Genomic DNA, 19,877 nt, shown 5'->3' with positions numbered 1-19,877 from the left:
GATATACCTCGGAAATACATTATTCTTGTTGAGTGGCACGTCAAAGGCCCAGACCTTTGTACCATATTTATCCCATCATTACTGACATAATCTTACCCTTTGCTTTTTACTGACTTTGGTGTCTGTAGTTGTAACAACAGGGAACTATATGAAAGAAGATGCAGTTACTGATTTGCTTCATTGTTTACTTATTTCTCTTAAACATGAGTAGGTTAAAATCCTTCTAAAATTGAGGTTTTTGGCTAATTGAGTATCGTTTAGTTGAAATTATAGCATTATGGGATTATAGGTTTAGAGCTGGAAGGAGCCTTAGCTACATTGGTGGAAGGAAGGCCCAAAGAAAGAGTTCCCTACGTTACAGATCTTTTCCATATTTGCATAGGAGAGACCAAGAGATTGGATTACTCTTTCTATTTTAAGTAGAGAATGGTATTTATTGAAATCCAAGCATTTTAAGTTGCTGTTTCCTATCACTCAAGCTTGATTATGAATATGACATAAGATTACACACACACACACACACACACACACACACACACACACACACACACACATAAATTAGTCCCCTTTGTAGGTATCGGTTTTCTCACTCATTAAGGGATTGGGCTAGATAATCCCTGAGATCTTTCCAGACGTAAATCCTATGATTCTAGATCCCTTCACCTCTGGGTACGTTATAATGATGGCAGGGTAAAAGGGACCTTACCTGAGTTCTTCAGTTCTTCCCGGCTGTATTGATAGAGGAGATCATAGGTACCTCCCATGGAACCAGAAGTGAAATAATGAGTCCCAAAATCATCAAATAAACGACTGTATAAGGCATAATTATACTGGAGAGGTAGGTGGTTAAGTGCCTTCAAAAAGACATCTGAGAGTTGCAGATCTGTGGGTTTCATTGTAAAGTTGAGGACCGAAATTACTTTATGGACCCTAATAAAACTGGAATCCTAAAGAAAAAGCAGACAAGCATTGGGATTAATGGAGCCTGGAGGCAGTCACTTTATAGGGCTTCCATGGACCATGTTCTTCTTCATTCCCCCAGTCATGTTGATGCTTTAAATTATAGGTCTCGGAGCAGAGTTTGTTTTATGTAGCATCTGTTGTGCACACAAAATTGAAAACAATTTCACATTGAAGGAAGACCTTTCTTCCATGGTACACAGGGCATTTCACAGATGAGATTATATTGATGATGTCAGTTATGAGACTTGGTAGTGATCCATGTCAAATACTCTTCTTCTTTCAGGTTTATACAAGAAGAAACCAGAGCTCAAAAGTGTTGAGCTCTAGCAAATCATGGTGAGGCTGGGAATGAAATCCTTATTTCTCTTTTTACCCTTCACAAATAAAACCCTAGATTTACAGCTGAAAGTGATTTCAGAGACCATCTGACCTCCTCATTTTCCAAATGAGAACACTGAAGCTCAGCAAAGTTAATCTCAAATGTGTCTTAGTCACATTTGCTTCTGATACTTGCCAGAGCTTTGAGCCTTGGAAGGTCTTGCCCATGATTTGTCCATCACTGCAGAGCTTGGATTTAGACTGAGATCCTCTGATTCCAAAAGCAGAATTCATGTTTCCCCAGGGTATTCTCTATTTGTAATGGCTTCCTAATGTAACACTGCCCCCAAAAGGTTAGATCAGAGGTGGAACAGACAGAGCCCTGGAAATCAAGAGATCTGGAACAAGCTACAACCCTCGGCAAATCACTTGGCTTCCCTGGCCCTCTGTTTCTTCATCTGTAAAAGGAGCAGGTTGCATTAGAAGTTCTTAAATTCTCTAATTCTAAACGATTTGGGAATGATTTTAAAAACATACTCTCTTCTTCCATTTGCAGACAAAATAAGTTATCTAGTTTAATCAGTTTAACTGGCTCTTTTCATCTTTTCATCTTATCTCTCTTTGAGCCATGTTAACTTGGCACTCAGAGGTTGTATTTTTGCTTCAACAACTAATCAGTCTAGGTTAACTTTCCAAATTGCTCCTTTTTTTCCCCATGTATTTGGCTATAAAATTTTTTTCTTCTCATCAGAAAATAAGTAGACCATAGATCTAGGGCTGGAAGGGATCTCAAAGGTTACTTAGTCCAACTCTCCTTTTAGAGTTGAGAAAACTGAGGCTCAGGGTTGTTAAATGACTTGCTCAAGATTTCATTACAATGAAAAACATTGATTTAGTTCCTGCAATGTGAAAAATTCAAATACAAAAATATACAAAACCTAGGCCTTGCCCTCAAAAAATAAATGATCTAACAGAAGGATAAGGCCCATGGTGGGATTGCATTCATTTCAGAACAGGCGCAGATATCCTCTGACTGCTTGCTGTGGGCCATGAAGACTCTTTTAATTGGCTGCTGAGCCAGAATTACCCAGACTCATTAAAGGGGTAATCCCAATCCCCTCAAGCCTTTCTCCTCCTGGCCTCAGGCATAAGGATGAATCTCTGAGTTTTGAGTCATCATGGAGGACAGGAAACAGAGTACCACACCTTCTCTACAGTATGTATGAGGTTTAGGCAGGGCCCTTCCTTCCCACATCTCCAAGGGGGCACTACAGACCTAAGCAAATTTTTGAAAGAAGTGGGAATGTGATAAATACAGAGGAAAGATCCAAATAACAAGCTATGAGAAGTTTAAGGAGGGGAAGGGTCAGGGAAGACTTTTAAGAGAAAACATCTAAGTTGGATCTTGAAAAAAGACAGAGATTTCAAGAGACAAAAATAGTGAGGTTGGGTGAAACTCATCTAGGTATGTGAGGAAATTGGGAGCAAAGGCAGGGGGAAGGGGCAGAAGGCAGAAGATAAAGCACAAATAGATAACGGAAGTAATTTAGTTTGATTGAATTACAGAGCCTTGAATGTCATTCTAAAATTAAAATTGTTTGGCAAAGGAAAAATGAAAAAGGCCATGGACCATTTTCTCCTACCTTTTTGTGGGAAGCTTGAATAGCTTGTCTGAAGGAGGATTGTTGAGTGATTCTTTCATTTCTTTTTGTTGACCATAACAATGGAATTCCTGAACGACTCTTCCCTTGCGAAGAAGCTGAACCACTCTGAGCATAATGATTTCCCAGAGGAATCAAATTATTGTAGAAATCAGTTTGCAAATCATCTTCTTCATTGTTCACCTGAAGAAAAAGTCTCACATATTATCCATGAAATAATACATCATCTTGGTCTGAATGTGGACTGCACTTTGACCTCTGCTTCCTTTCCTCTCCCACCCTAAACCTGGTCTTGTATAGTAGAGCATAGCCTATCACCATGCTTTGAGTATCACAGACCAACAGAAGCCTAGCTTGCATTTCCAACAACAGCGAAAGAAAAAAAAGTAGCAACTTTCCCCCTGGTGGCCCAAACACTGGAAGCTACTTTCTCCTGGAGCTGCTACTGCAAGATGGGAAAAGCAGATGCTGCTAGTTTGAATGCTGTACTCCTGGTGACTTCTGCTGGGGAAGCATCTCACTTTAAATCTCGTCAATTTTCTTCCATGCCTGGATCCCAGAGGCAGTAAATCATAATGCTAAAATTTTTGATACTCAATATCTTCTCCGATCCTCATTGGCCTCTCCCCTCCCTTTGAGGGGCTGAAGGATGGAGCACTAAACATCTCCCCAACCTTCCTTTATAGATGGAGGACTCCGAGCTTTCAGAACTTTCCAGGACAGGAATTGTCTTTCTTTTTCTTATCTGTATCTCCAGGGCTTAACATAGCATGACTAGGTGCTTAATAAATGTTAATTGAATTAATTTGTAGGTGTAAAACTGGAAAAGATCTCAGAGATTACACAGTTTACCCCCCCATTTTACAGAGGGGGAAACTGAGGCCTAAGAAGGTTAAATGACTTGCCCAAGGTTTATAGGAAGGGTTTGAACCCCTGACCTCTGACTCCAGAGTCAGTGGTCTTTTCAGTGTACCACAGTAGGGAATCGTGCTTGTATCAGGAGCATAAAGGGTGGAAGAGTATGATATCCAGAGGGAAAGTTAGAAAACCAAAAAAGGGAGTAGTAAAAACATTTGAGCTTAGTCATAAAGATGAGGCTTTTTCCCTAGAGGGAGAAGCCAGACCCCCTGAGGAGAAGCAGATTCTTTTGCTCCAAGGAATGATGATGTAGGTCCACTAGTGCCATCAGGAGAGACGTCTGTCAGCCATGGGCAAAAGAAGAGGAAAAAGTAGTGGTGGATGGTGCTCCCTGCTGAGGGCTGCCAAGAGAGCTATTTGTCAGTGTGATGTCAATGACAGAGAAGTCTGTTTTCCTTCCCGGGGCTTGCAACAGTGACTATTTTCTGAGATTTGTAAATGATAATAATCATTTCCCTTTCCATTTATATGATGACAGATAATATCTACAGAAGGCATATAGAAAATATTGCTAAAGAATATTAGACCACTGGTGGGATTTTTGTTACTGATACTGATTGAAGCTGGGGATTCATGTGAAAGATGAAATTTTGGTGACCAAGAAGATGCTTTAAAGAATGGTGTTAGAATTTCTGAACATGACTTGAAACAGATGAATAACAGGCTCTTGACCTGTATACCTAAGTATACCTAAGGAGGCCCAATAAAGTTTATATATAGATATAGATGATAGGTATAGACATACAGAGGATATGGATATAGATACAGATGATATAACTATAGATATAGATGTTCTAGATGTAGAGGTTAGAGGTAGAGATGATAAAGATGTAGAAGATAGAGACAGAGATACAGATGATATAGTTATCAATATAGATATAGATTATATACTTACAGATACAGATACAGATATAGTTATAGATACAAATATAGATAGATATAGATACAGATAGGCATATATAGAGATATATTTTCTTGGAGTCTTGAAAATATGATTGAGAGAATTTTAAGTTGGAAAAGGAGGGAGAAAACTGCATAGATCTTTCAAGGAAGATACAGCAGACAGTAGCAAACATAATATCCAAAGAAGAATAGCAAAAGAGAAGACAATTAATTCACAAATCTTATGCAAAAAGAAATCTTGCAATAGAACTTTTGACCTCAGATGTCCAATTACAGAAGCAGAATGTATGGAAAATGTAAAGAGTGAACTGTATGTAGATTCTAACACAAGGAAATATATTTTACCTTACATGTGTCACTAATACTTGGCAAACTGGGATACGTGACTGGCATATGACTGAAAAAATGTGCTTTATTCAAGAGGAACAGAATAAATGAAAGAGATGGTGTAGTCACATTGTATTTTAGGATATATTCATGGAGAAACACAGGACCAGAGCAAGAAAATACAATGGAAAGCACTTAGGTGGGAACATCATGCCACCTGGATAGTTGGAAAAATTAGATGAGGAGTCTAGGAAATGTCCATTTTCTTTATTTTTTTTTACCTATCTCTCTGCCAAAAGTAGAGCAGTTAACAAATTCTTGACTTGCCATAATGATAATTTTGCACGTCAAAAGTTGGGGGAAATGACCATAAGACAGATCTAGGACAGATTCTGACAAGTGATTCTGATTTTAACAAGTGAGAAAGAATATGTTGCTGATGCAGAAATGATGGGAAATTCAAGAAGTGACCACTCTGTCTTGGAATTTGTAATAGAATAGGAAAAAATAACATTAATCATGGATGTGAAAGAATAGATTTAAATGTAGTTGCAGGATGAATAGGTAGATTCCAATAGCTTAAAACTCTACAGGAAAAGTTAGCCTAAGAAGGGATCTCTCAAAAACAAAATTCTGAAGAGATCAAAAAAGCAATTCTGATGATAGAGAAAGTTAGAAAGAATTATCTAAAGCAATTGATGTGACCACATCAGGAACTCATCAACCAGTACAGACTGGAAAAGGAAATAAAAACATAAAATATGGAAGCCAAGTCAGGTAATGGAGAATAAATGCAAAAGAGTAGTATGATCTTTTATGATCAGTAGTTATGCATTATGTATTATGTATCAGTTAGTTATCAGTAGTATGATCAGGTTATGAGGAAGGACAAGAAAAGGCTTCTTTAAGAGCTATGTTGAAAGAAAGAAGATCAAAGTGGAAATGAAACCTCTGTTCCTAGGTAGATAAAAGAATGTCAGTATATGACAGTGACAAGGCAGAATAACTCAGCTCCTATTTACTTCTCTTCTTTTTAGAGAAGAATAATGTTTGGACATAGGAGGATGGAACAGAAAGGCTTAACAGGAAACTGAGACTCCAAAGAAGTGAGGAGATTGTGGATGATTGGTTGGCTGTTGCCTTTTGCTCTCAAAGGGGGCCAAAATGACATCATTATATTGGAATCAAGGTACTGTATGTCCATCTGTGGCTGATCAGACCAATATGAGCTTGGAAGTCTCTACTGTAGGTCGCACACAAATAGTTCATGTGAACATTTGGAGTGCAGATGTCGAAATTTGCACATCTCACATTTCTTTTGAGCTACTTCAATTCCCCTTCATTTATAGATCACAATGCCTTCTTTGATGTGGGCACGCCATGCTGGGCAGTCCTTTGCAGTGTCTCCCATATCACACAGTTAATTCCCAAGGTCTTCAGAGAGACCCTGAGAGTATTTTATTGCTTCTTCTGACTTCCTGAGAGTGTTTGCATTGTGTGAATTCTCCATAAAATAGTCTTTTAGGTAAATGTATGTTTGGCATTCAAACAATGTGGACAACCCATCACAATCACACTCTCTGCAGTAAAGTTTGAGTGCTTGGTAGCTTAGCTAGAGAAAGGACTTCAGTGTCAGGTATCTTATCTTGTCATATGATCTTCAGAATCTTCCTAAGACAATTCAGTTGGAAGCAATTCAGTCTCCTGGCATGGTGTTGGTATACTGTCCAGCTTTCACAGGCATGCAACAATGAGGTCAGCACAATAGCTCTGTTGACCTTCAGTTTGGTTGGTAGTCTAACCTCCTTTCCCACACTTTCCTTTGTCCTCTTTTGTCACATCGATGATCAGGTCTCCAGGTCTTCCTGAAATTTTTCTTTGACCTCATCAGGGATTGCCATGGTGGGAGCATAGGAATGGTTGATAGTGGCATGGCATTTTCCTTCAAGTGGCAATTGCATCGTCATGGGCCTGTCATTCACCCCTTTTGGTAGGCATACAAGCTTGTTGACTAGATGAGTTTTGATTGTAAGACCTACACCAGCTTCACAGCACTCCTCTTCACTGTGGCCACTTCAGAAAAACGCGTATCCAGCTCCGACTTCAGTAAGCTAGCCTTCATTTGCCAACCTTGTTTCACTCAAGGCTTCTATTTGGATGCAATATCTGCTGGGCTCTCTTGAAACAAGAACTGTTCATCTTTCAGGTCTACTGGTTGTTCATAAGCATACACACCTTCCATTTACTTATGGTGAATAGAATCATATTTGCAAAAAGTTTTCGTACTTTTTTGTGTGTGTTTTGACTGTAGGGTAAGATTTTCACCTGTTGTGGTAAGCAGGCCAGGGTTGGGTGAAGCAGACAATTTATAGGTCACCTTTTCTAGCCCCTTTCTCACACCAGGAGGTGAGCAGTGTAGTCCTTAAAAAAAAGGCTGCTCGGGGCAGCTAGGTAGCACAGTGGATAGAGCACAGGCCCTGAAGTCAGGAGGACCTGAGTTCAAATATGGCCTCAGACCAAACACTTGACACTTACTAGCTGTGTGACCCTGGGCAAGTCACTTAACCCCAACTGCCTAAAACAAAAACAAAAACAAAAAGCTGCTCAGATAGCCAGGGGGCTGCTGAATCTCACTGCTGCTTTCAATGGGAAGATGACCCTATGGCCTGGGCTGCCTGTGTGCAGGGTTGTGACTATAGCTCTCAGTGTTTCCGTACTTTCTACTTCATCACTTGCCTGTTGCCACAGGACTTTAAGATAGGCAAAAATTGTAAAATGGTATGGGTGATCTCTTTTGATTTATGCATAGATTGGATTTAATTGAGGGAGAGTTATACAAAGTCATCAGTCTCTCTCTCTCTCTCTCTCTCTCTCTCTCTCTCTCTCTCTCTCTCTTTCTCTCTCTCTCTCTCTCTCTCTCTCTCTCTCTCTCTCTCTCTCTCTCTCTCTCTCTCTCTCTCTTTCTCTCTCTCTCTTTCTCTCTCTTCCAAAGCCATCAAAGTCCAGCAGCAAGACAAAAGTCAAGATGATTGGTGATGGTTCAGGGTACAGTGGATGACCATGTTGTCTTTGATGTCTAATCAAACTCTGAGCTCCCCATAGTGCCTGCTTTAGCTACCTTCCTGGCCATTGGAACAAACTGGACTCATCCACCCATTCTACCAGGGGAAGCCTTCACATGATTGGTTTAGACACCTCCCTAACTCACCAAAGAGTTTGAGACCCCTTGGTTACCCTCAACCTGACTTAGTCCATCTGTCAAAAATGGTTTACTGAGGTGTGGCTACTCTACTTGCTATAGCTTCTTGGAGTCACAGGTGAGAGCTGGGTGAATCAGGTGGTCACAAAAGATGGATAAGTAGGCCTGAAAAGGGCTCAGCAGCCCTCACACCAGAGGCACTAGTCCTTCTTGAACACACCCTATACCCCAGGGAGATGGTAAGAAACAATGAACTGTCTTTAATGAATTCAAGTCACTTGGTCCATAAGAACCACATCCTTGGCTCCTGAAAACATCTTGCAGATGTGTCTGCTATGGCATTCACGGCTTATCTCTGATGAACCCATTTTCCCTACTAACCCTGGGGAGGAACATAGTCTGCACATCAGGAAAGGGAGAATTTAAGATTTTGAGTCTAAAACAGTTTTGAAAGAAAGAAAAATAGACAGCTCTGTTTTAAGTTGATTGAACAGGGGAAAAGGAAGACAAATCATCTGAAATATTTCGTTTTCCTCCTTTTTGATTAGATACAGCTTGAGCTTGCTCTGTTCTCTGAATCATAGGAGCATAGAATCTCAAAGATGGAAGAAGTGTCAGAGGTCAATTGGTCCAACCTCCAACTGAATGCCTTCTTGCAGAATTTCTGATGTGTACTCACTCAGTCACTGTTTAAAGTCTGATAGGGAGGCAGTCCTTCTTTTCTCTTGAGTTAGTCCTTCCCACTTATGGAGTGTTAAAATTATTACAAAGTTTAAATTTTTTTTAAAATAGAGGCACCAAATCTGCTTCTCTGCAAGTTCTGATTTATTGTTTAGTTCTGCCTTTTAGAGACAAGGAGACGTCTAGCCCCTTTTCTATATAACAACCCTTCAAATACTATCAAACAACTGCTATATTCCATGACAATTACAATGATAATAATTGACATTTATAAGGCACTTTAAGGTTTGCAAAGCACTTTATACATATTACCTCATTTGATTCTTACAAGAACCCCATGAGGTAGTGGGCTACAGTGGATAGAGGAGTAGGCAGAGTTAGAGACTGGGTTTGCCTCTGAAACATCCTAGCTGTCTGAGCATGGACAGATGACACAGGCTGTCTCTAAACCTTTTGCTCACCCACATTAGTAGAAGGACGTTCCACACACTCAAGTACATTTCCATGAAATCAGAGTTCCGGGAAAAAACAAAAAACAAAAACAATCTTCACAGGTGGGTACCATAGATATTACGTTTGCTATTTTACAGGTGGAGAAACTAAGACTCCTAAAGGTGAAGTGATTTGCTCGTGGTCACACAACTAGGAAGCACCAGAGTTGATACTAACTGCAAGTCAATAATCTATCTACTAAACCATGACTTCCTTTTGTTTTGTTTGGTTTTTGTTTTTTTGTTTTTTGTTTTGCTAGGCAATGGGGTTAAGTAACTTGCCCAGGGTCACACAGCTAGTAAGTGTTATGTGTCTGAGGCTGGATTTGAATGCAGGTTCTCCTGAATCCAGGACTGGTGGTCTATCCACTGTGACACCTAGCTGCCCCATGACCTCCTTTTGAAGGGAAAGCAGTATGGAAGGAAAGAGGGGAAGGGGAAAGGTAAGGAATAAGCATTTATATAGTACCTACTAGGGGGCAGCTAGGTGGTGCAGGGGATAAAGTGCTGGGTTTGGAGTCCGGAAGACTCATCTTCATGAGTTCAAATCTGGCCTCAGATACTTACCAGCTGTGTGACTCTGGGCAAGTCATTTAACTCTGTTTGCCTCAGTTTCCTCATCTGTAAAATGACCTGGAGAAGAAAATGGCAAACCAATCCAGTATCTTTGCCAAGAAAACTCTAAATGGGGTCATGAAGAGTTGGAGATGGCTTAAACGACTGAATAACAGCAAAATAGTGTCTACTATGTGCCCGGCACTGGGCTAAGCACTTTGTACATATGATCTCCTTTGATCCTTACAACAGCTCTGTGAAGTAGCTACTGTTATTATCCTCATTTTATAGCTGAGGAAACTGAGGTAAACAGAGGTTAAGTGACTTGCCCAGGATCACACCTCTAGCGTCTGAGGTTGGATGTGAACTCAGGTGTTCCTGAGGCCAGGCCCAGAGCTCAATACACTGTTACACTTCACTGCCTAGGATGCTAGATTTGGAGTCCAATGATGTATATTTGAATTTCCCTCATTTCTTCATGCATCTGTTCATTCCATTATAACTCTATTAATGGAACCTAAAATTGGGTGCCATGTCACACTGTTGACTCATGCTGCATGTGCAGGCTACTGCAAACTACATTTTCTTTAACATGTGACCTAGTCATTCTTCCCCTTCACATTTTGTATTTGTGAAGTTGATAAATTTTTGATCTTATATTTATCTCTATTAAATTTCAGCTTCTTAGATTTTGCTTAATCTTGGGAGCCTGACTCTGTCATTTAGTACTTTGCTGTTGCTCACAAGCATCACATCATCTGCAAATTTGATAATATACCATCAATGCCTGCATCTAAACTATTGATTAAAAAAGTTCAAGAGCAAGAGGACAAAGACAGACCCCAGGGATGCTCCACTAGAAACTGTGATTCCTTGATATCAATCCACCTACAACTCTTTGGGTCAGCCGTTCTGCTCTGCATCAGCCTAACTGCCCTATCCTTTAATCTGCATCTCTGCATTTTGTTGACAAGGATATCATGAAGGACTTTGTCAAATGCTTTGCTATATGCATGCTCTGTCTACTGCATTCCTCTTCCTTTAGTTACTAAGTATCATTTCTTTCAGGGAACTTTCTCTGCTTTTCCCCTTTAGCAGTGGTATTATCTCCTGGAATCTCCCAGCACACTTTATTTGCACATCTCTTCAGACAATCATTTTTTATTATTTTACATTACAGTTATTTGGGCATTGACCAATCACTTTAACGTATTCAAATCTCTATAGGGTATGAACCTTTTCTTATCTAAACTTTGTACTTTATCTGGTGCTTAATCCCATGTTCTATACATAGTAGGTGCTTAATAATATTTGTTGAACTGATTTGAATTTTCTTGACATCCCACAGTAGTAATACTATTTAAAAAGAGGTAATCAAATTGTCTTGCATGCCATGTGCTCTCTCATGGTTGGGAAGGACTGGTTGCATCCCAGTGAGCCTTGGTTCCATCACATCTATTAAATCTGAATGAGGCGGAGAAGTTGTCTAACTATATTAATAACAGAATGAGTTAACACTGGTTTGTACATAGGCCTTTCCTTTTCTCTTAGTGTCCATCCTAAAGGATTTTTGCTAATGCCCAGAGCTGCCAAGTCAAATCCCTACTCAATAGATTTCAATGGCTTTCTATTACCTCCAGCATCAAATACTATTTTATCTTTATCTCATCCTTTTGAAATGTCTATTTCCGTGTTTTATGATGTATATTATTATTAGTATAGTAGTACATGCATCCATAAATAAGTAAATATATACCTATTCCTGCTAAGAAATATTTTTTACTAATGGCTTACATGATCAAAAAACATTTGGAGCCCATTGTGCTAAGATTACCAAGTTGGGAAAACCAACATTTTTTTTACTACAAAACCAGAATCTTGTAAAAAAACAAGCCAACAAAAAAAATAAATAGAAAGGAGAAGTTTGCTGCCCTGTTTTCATTAGATTGTTTGATGTCTCTTAAGCCTTGAACAACTGGCTTGTGGCATTGGACATGTTTTCATTGCTGGGTTAATATCCATAGAGAAACAGCCCTGTAACAGAGTGAAAATGTCTTGGGAAACCTGAGTTGATCAAACCATGTCCCTGTGTGAAGGTTGTGCCCATTGCCTGGTCCAGAGAATGTCCTCAACGCTCTTAGCCCTAAGGCTTCTTGACTCTGACAGCAGATACCACTTTCTGGACTACACTGCAAAGTGGACTGGACTCTTAAGAGTTTAGCATTGGAGCAGCTAGGTGGCACAGTGGATAGAGCTCTGGCCTTGGAGTCAGGAAGACCTAAGTTCAAATCCAGCCTCAGCCACTTGACACTTGCTAGCTGTGTGACCCTGGGTGAGTTACTTAACCCTAATTGCCTAAGCAAAAAGAAAAAAAAAGAGTTTAGTATTGAGGTTGCCCGTGACATGAGTGACCTCAGTGTGGTTGTACCTCAAAGCTGACGCTTTCTATGTTGGCTGGGACACGGTAAGGGTTACTGGTTCTGCTGCTTTTGACGGTCATACATTTTCCTCCAGTTAAAGCATTATCAAGGACTTCTCCTCTGGGTTCTCCTGCCAGAAAGTGAAACCTAGGGACAAAGCAATTTCCAGGAATTCAGCAGCTGTGAAGCAATATCAAGACCTTATTCCTCTTCTCCCCTGCATATTTTCTGACACAAGAAGAATGCTTGAGAAAAGCACTCCTTATTCTGTCCCAGCGGGTAGAGAGGCTAGAAGCCACAGCATACCCTTCCTGGGTCATACTTGGCTTCTTATCAGTCTACTTACCTACTTGTTCCAAAACATACATTTAAAATTTATCAAGATTTCATTACTTGTGAAACACATAGAGCCTTCAAAGGTAGCTTATAAGGAAAAATAACAACATACTCTAGCCCAGTATCAGAGAATAAGAAGAGATAATAAAGATTATCATGCTGTAGGATTTTAGATAATATGCTTAGGGCTAGAAAGGACCTCTACTAGGGCCAGCTAGTCCCATGTGCCAGCTTTACACATGAGGAAACTGAGGCACAGAGAAATGAAGTGCCTTATCCAGAGTCACATAGGTAGTAAGTGGTAGAGGTAGGATTTGAACCCAGGTCCTCTTTATGGCAAATCCAGTGATCTAATCCTTTCATTTGACAGATGAGGAAACAGAGCTCCTGATAGAAAAGTGATTTATTCCAAGTCAAGCAAGTAAACAGCCTCAGAATCCACATTGAAAGTTTGTTTTGTTTGTTTTACTCTCACACCATGCTGTCTTATGCAATACAGCCCCCACCTGGAGCATGACTGTCTTCATCATCATCATCCCAACCAGTGGTTATCTAGCCTCTATTTGGACATCTTCAGTGATGGGAACTTACTCTCTGTCAAGGTAATCATTTCACTTTTAGAAATCTTTTCTTATTAGAAAATTCTTCCTTATAGGGAGCTGAAATCAAATACCTTGTAATTTCCTCCTAGTTCTCCTCGTGATGACCTTTAGAGGCATCATCATCATCATCATCATTTCATGATGATGATGATGATGATAAATATAATAATGTGTAGCACTTATATGGCCTTTCAGATGCTTTACAAATGTCTCATTTTATCTTTGCAACCCTGGGAAGCAGGTATTATAATTATTCTCATTTTTTCAGATGAGGAAACTGAGGCAGACAGAGGTTAAATGTCTTGTCCAGGGTCACACAGCTAAGAAGTGTCTAAGGCCAGATTAAAACTCAGGTCTTGTTGAATCCGGGTCCCCCAGCTTTACACTGCGCTACCTCTATCTACTCCCTCTCAAAGAGCCCTGGCCTTAGAATATGGACACTCATGTTTGAGTCCTAATTCTGTTAACTATATGACTTCCAGGGAAATCAATTAACTTTTCTAATTTTAAATTATCTATTCTATTGTTGTTGTTTATTTATGTCTGATTCTTCATGACCCTATTTGGGATTTTCTTGGCAAAGATTCTAAAGTGGTTTGCCATTTCCTTTTCCAGTTCATTTTATGGATGAGCAAACTGAGGCAAACAGGGTTAAGTGGCTTGCCCAGCGTCACATGGCTAGTGTCTGAGGTTAGATCTGACCTCAGGAAGATGTCATCCTGATTCCAAAGAGTGCTGTATCCACTGAGCCACCTAGCTGTCCCCTTTGGCATTGTGGTCGGTGCAATTACAGCCCCAGGAGCCACAATCGTTTGCAAGTTTGACTCATGATCAGCATGAGTTGAGACAGTGGGAAAGTACAGGCTATTATTGCTTATATGTTTATGGACCTTAGGACCACTTAGTCCAAGTGATTCCTCTCACTTATAGCTACAACAGTAAACAACAAATTTTAAAAATCACAATGATTATACCCTATTTGATACATGAAGCACTTGTTAAAAGATCTTGCAGAGATGACAAACCCCATTTGTCTGTCATCAGACAAACACAGTAACAGACATGGGTTTCCTCCCAGTCCTTTGACTCCAAATACAACAACCTTTGTGGAGCGGCACCGTGACTGTACCCTCAAGTCCTCCATGAGTTTTCCCTTCTCTCAGCCAAACAAGCCTGGTTCCTTCATTCGTTTTAATGAAACATGATTTTTCAGTCTATTCACCATTTTCTTGGCCCTCCTCTGAACTCAGTGTCCCTACCCTGCTTGGTGCCCTGAGCTGAACACATTTGGGGAGCTGTGGTCTGAACAGGGCCTACTACATGCCTCTCAGTGATACCAAATGAAGTGCTGTGGAGAATGATTGACTGACTTCTCTACAGCCCTTAAAATTGGGAAATGGCTGAACAAGTTGTGGTATATGATTGTGATGGAATATTACTGCGCTTTAAGAAATGATGAGCACAGGGGCTGCTAGGTGGCAAAGTGGATAGAGGTCCGGCCTTGGAGTCAGGAGGACCTAAGTTCAAATCTGGCTTCAGACACTTGACACTTGCTAGCTGTGTGACCCTGAGCAAGTCCCTTAACCCTGATTGCCTAATCAAAAAAAAAAAGAAAGAAAGAAAGAAATGATGAACTCAATGATCTTAGAAAAACATAGAAAGACTTGCACAAAATAATAAAGAGCAGAACCAAAAGAACATTGTATACAGTAATAGCAATTGTTTTAAGAACGACTTTAAGTGAATATGTCATTTTGACTATTATAAACACCCAAATTAACTACAAAGGACATATGAAGAAAGCCACTATCTGCATCCACAGGAAGAAGTGATAAATAACAGTATGTATAGAATAAGTTTACATCTATGTATACCTATTTACACATGAGGAAACTGAGGCACAGATAGATGAAGTGACTTATCTAGAGTCACATAGATAGTAAATGGTAGAGGTAGGATTTGAACCCAGGTCCTCTTCTGTCTGATGAAAGCCATCATTAGGGCGGGGGTGGAGAGGGAAGAAAAAAAAGGAAGTTTACATGACAATTTCGTTGTATATTTGAAAGGAATAGCAACTTGTGCCAGTTTCATGTACAATCATCTTTTTCTATTGTACTATGTTATGGAAATGCTTGTTTTATGCCATACATTAAAAAAAAAATTTAAGGGTGTGTGCAGGAGGGATGCTGAACAACTGAGCATGTCCAGAGCAGCAGGTGGGCTGAAGACAATGTGACAGGAGAAGAAATGAAAGGAACTGGGTGTGTTTAGCTGAGAGAAAGAAGACTGATGGGGAAGACATGAAAAGCTATCATAATAACTGGTGTTTCCAAAGCATTTGTCATCTTTCATCTTTCCTCATTGAAGATAGTAGGGTATAGGGGAGAAAGCTCTGGCTCTGGAGGCAGGGGACTCACCTACGATGCATACTACATCACAGTGACCCTGGGCAAGTCATTTGACATCCCTAGACTCCAGTTTTCCTTAACTGTAAAATGAGGGAGTTGGATTAAAGGGCCTGTGAAGGCCCTCCTAAATCCACAACTCTATTTGTATTTATTTGTTCATTCTGGTTAACATGTACATATTTGTATAGGGCTTTAAGGCTTGAAAATAACTTAATACACATTATCTATGCTGAGCCTCACAATAACTCTGTGGGGTGTTACTATTTCCATTGTACAGAAAGGAAACTGAGGCCTAAAAATTAAGCAATAGTAACAATAGCATTTCTATAGAGATTTAAGGTTTGCAGAGTGCTTTACAAATATTATCTGATTTGCTCCTCACTACGGTCCTAGGGAGTAGGTACTATTATCACCCCCATTTTAATAAAAACAATTATAAAAATAGCTATAGCATTCATAAATGCTTTAAGGTTTGCAAAGCACTTGATATACAACTTATTCGATTTTTACAACAAACCTATGAGGTAGGTGCTGTTATTATCCCTATTTTAAAGTTGGGGAGACTGAGTTAGACAGATGTTAAATTGCCCAGGGTCACTCAGCTAAGAAGTGTCTGAGGCTGAATCTGAACTCAGGATTTCTTGACTCAATCCAACAATGTCCCATACTATCCACTAGCTGCTCACCTAAGATCCTGCATTTAGTAAGTGAATGAACTCAGGTCTTCTTGACTCCAAATCCAGTATTATACCCACATTTCACACTGCCTCTCATCTTCTCCATTGTGATAGATGCTTATCAACCGACCATTCACAAATGAAGCCTAACTGGGGGTGACTGTTTTGACCAGAATCTACCAGTCAGTGTGTCCTTGACACATGCTATGGATTTTGTTGAAGAGCCGACAGACGTTAATATTCATCTGTTTCTCAATGATGCTATGTTGGGTCTTTCACGGAATATAACAATACTTTGCATTGCAGCCCTAATGCAGTTCTTCATGTTGGCTATTTTTGCATTCACGTTGGCTTCAAGGACTGCATGTGACACTGTAGAGAAGCACAGAGCCCTCAGACGGTGCTCTGGCCACTGTTTATTCCCAGTGTTCTTGGACATATTTTTAGTACTATTTTATTTACATCCTACACAGCCTGCTAGTATAATAATGAGAGCCCCAGAAGGCAATTTGAGAAGCCGGGCTCTGAAAGGGCTGTTCTCAGCTATGTTTTTCTTCCCACCTTCGTACACTAAGGGTGTGTGGGAGATGATTTTATCTTTTGTGTGTTCAATGGTATGGTCAAGCCAACTGCCCAACAATGGCCTCAGTGAAAGTAGGGACTGTTTTATTTTTTTTGAGTTTGTATACTGAGTTTCTAGCACTTAGTGGGCACTTAATAAATCATTGGTGGTTGAGTTTATTTGTTTGAAATGCAGAGCCCTGCCACTACTTCACCTGACCATTATGAAGAGAAAATGGAAACCTCTGTAAAGCATATAGTAGGAAAGGACCTCAGATAACATCTAAGACACCCAGCCCCTCTTTTTACAAATTAGGAAACTGCCATCCAGGTTGCTAAAATGACTTTCCCCAGTTCGTGCAGGCAATCAGTATCAGAGACAATATTTGAATTTGGATCCTATGTCCCAGAGGCAATGCTACTTCCCCTATGCCTCCCTTGATATCAGTTATCATTTTCCCAGAGTCACAGAATGTGAAGTTAGAAAGGTTCTCATTAGCTCTCTAGGCAAACCCCTACATGAATGGAATTCTCCCTATGATGTACCTGACAAATGGTAATCCAGATTCTGCTTCAAGACCCCCAAGGAGGGGGGAAATTTCCAGTTCTTTCAGCCCATTTTAGACAGTTCTAACCATGATATGGTTTTTCTCGACACTGAGCCTAAACTTTTCTCTTTCAACCTACACCCATGTTCCTGCCCTCTGGGGACCTACGTAGCAAATCTAATCCTCCACCTGACAGTGCTTCAAATACATGATGTGAGCTCTCATAACTTCTAGATTAAATCTTCTCTTCTTCAGGCAAACATGCTCAGTTGCTTAAATCAGTTCTTATATGACATGGATCTCAAGGCCTTTAAACATCCTGGATGTTTGCTCTGGGATTTTCAAGTTTATCAATATCCTTGTTAAACTACGGCATCCAGAACCGAACACAATACTCCCGATAAGGTCTGGCAAGGGCAGAAAGCACCGTGGGACTAATCTGCCCATACCTGGAAGTCATGTGTCTCTTAATGCTGGCCAAGATTCCATTCCCTTTTTTTTTTTTAGTTGCTACATCACATTGTAGTATTGAGCTTGTGGCCCTTTACAGACCTCAGATCTTTTTTTTTTTCAGATAAACTGCCATCTAATCATCCCTCCCCCATTTTATCTTTATGAAGTTGATTTTGTGGGCAAGTATAGATTTTGCATTTAACCCTACTGAATTTCATCTTATCAGATTCAGCTAAATGCTATGTCCTGAGAAGATCCTTTTAGATCCAGTATGTTAGCCATCCCTCCCAGCTTTGTGTCATCTGAAAGTCTGGCAAACATGCACTCTATGTCTTTATCCAAGCTATTGATAAAAAATGGTAAACCACACAGGGCCAAGCACAGATCCCCGAGTGCTTCACTGGAGACCTTTTAATAACTACTCAGAGTTTAGCCATCCAACCAATTCTGAATTCATCTAATTGTATTCTCATCTAATACATATCCCTCTATCTTTTCCCAAAAAAAAAATAGCATGAGTTATTTTACCAAACTCTCTGCTAAAAGCTAGGTAAATCATAGTCATGGCTATAGTTTTCCTCATCTACCCATTAATAGCCCTGTCAAAAAAGGAAGTACGGTTAGTCTGGCGTGATCTTTTCTTGATGAAATCATGCTAACTCTGTAACTCCATTTTCATTTTCTAGATATTAGCCAATTTTCTCCTTAATGATCTGTTCTAGGATTGATTAAAGTGAAGCTTACTGGCCTATAGGATGTAGACTTTGTTCTCTTCCCTTTTTCTGGAAAATCAGGACACTATCTACCTTTCTTCCATTTTCTGATACTTCTTCCATTTTCCATGATCCTTCGTATATCACTAATAGTAATTTCAACAATCATATCTGCCAATTTCCAAGAATGTAGTTCATCAGCAGTGCGTGATTTGAGTTCATCAAGGGGATCCAGGTGCTCTCTTAGCATGTCTTTACATATCTTGGGTATGAATGCCCTTTTAGTCATTTTGGTTCTGTCCTTTCTAGTACAAAGGTCATTCTCCTTGGTAGAGAAATGCAGTAAAAATCATAATTGAGGACCTCTCTGTTGTCAATCAGCATCCTATTCACCCTGAGCAAAGCTCCTATTCTTTCTCTGAGCTTCCTTTTTCTTCCAATAGAACTTAAACAAATTCCTCTTTGTGGTCCTTAAGATCCCTCAACTTCCTCAGCTCAGACTGAGTGTTAGCACTCCTGATGCTCTTTTTATGAGATTGTGGCCTTTCTTCCATCTTTTGTAAACTTCTCAAAAAACAAACAAACTAAATTGGCTGGAGAGTTCCCTGTGCCTCCACATTAAACTCTTCAGATAAATTGCATTTTTTCCACTTCTCATTAGAATTGTTTCCCTTTCCGATTTCAGATTTTCATTCTTGGCCATTTCCTATCCTTTCTGTGATTATTTCCCCTGCAGATTTAGTCAGTGGTCACTGACTATAGTCACCTATTTTTCCTCTAAATTTTTTGAAACTGAATTTCCAAAAAATTTCTGGTAGATGTCAAACAATGTGTGAATTTCATCTCTTTCTCTATCACAAACTGTAGAAGGGAATTGGTTGCCCCCTCACAATAATTCCCATCATTTTCACTCCAACAACCAATTCCTCCCTATAAAGGAGAATCAGATCCCAAATATAATGTCCTTTTATTTCTTCCTCTACTTTTTAAAGGATGAAGTTATTATTAAGCAAATCAAGAAGTCATTAGAAGTTCTGCTTTTGTCAGAAAGCTCCTTAGATGTCTGTATAAACTGAATTCTGTATAAACTGAAGTCTCCCATCACTCTTATTTTATGTCTCTGTACCTCACTTGTGATATATT

General features: G+C 39.7%; 1 protein-coding gene across 3 annotated transcripts in view; it reads right to left on the bottom strand.

Moving 5' to 3' along the window:
• The window catches only part of C6 (complement C6), a 69,799-nt gene that overhangs the window by 26,759 nt on the left and 23,163 nt on the right, over positions 1–19,877 (bottom strand). For all 3 annotated transcript variants that reach the window (XM_020996319.1, XM_020996327.1, XM_020996337.2), the window contains 3 exons: positions 12,445–12,583; positions 2,925–3,125; positions 707–947 (listed from right to left, as the gene is read on the bottom strand). In XM_020996319.1, the coding sequence (XP_020851978.1) occupies positions 707–947; positions 2,925–3,125; positions 12,445–12,583 (581 nt within the window). The remainder of the gene's footprint in view (positions 1–706; positions 948–2,924; positions 3,126–12,444; positions 12,584–19,877) is intronic.

Source organism: Phascolarctos cinereus, unplaced genomic scaffold (assembly GCF_003287225.1).
Source record: "Phascolarctos cinereus isolate Bilbo 61053 unplaced genomic scaffold, phaCin_HiC Scaffold_4;HRSCAF=312, whole genome shotgun sequence".
In the NCBI taxonomy this organism is placed as follows: Eukaryota; Metazoa; Chordata; class Mammalia; order Diprotodontia; family Phascolarctidae; genus Phascolarctos; species Phascolarctos cinereus.
Note: the sequence above shows the minus strand (reverse complement) of the source record. Positions and strands in the feature narration are given on the sequence as shown.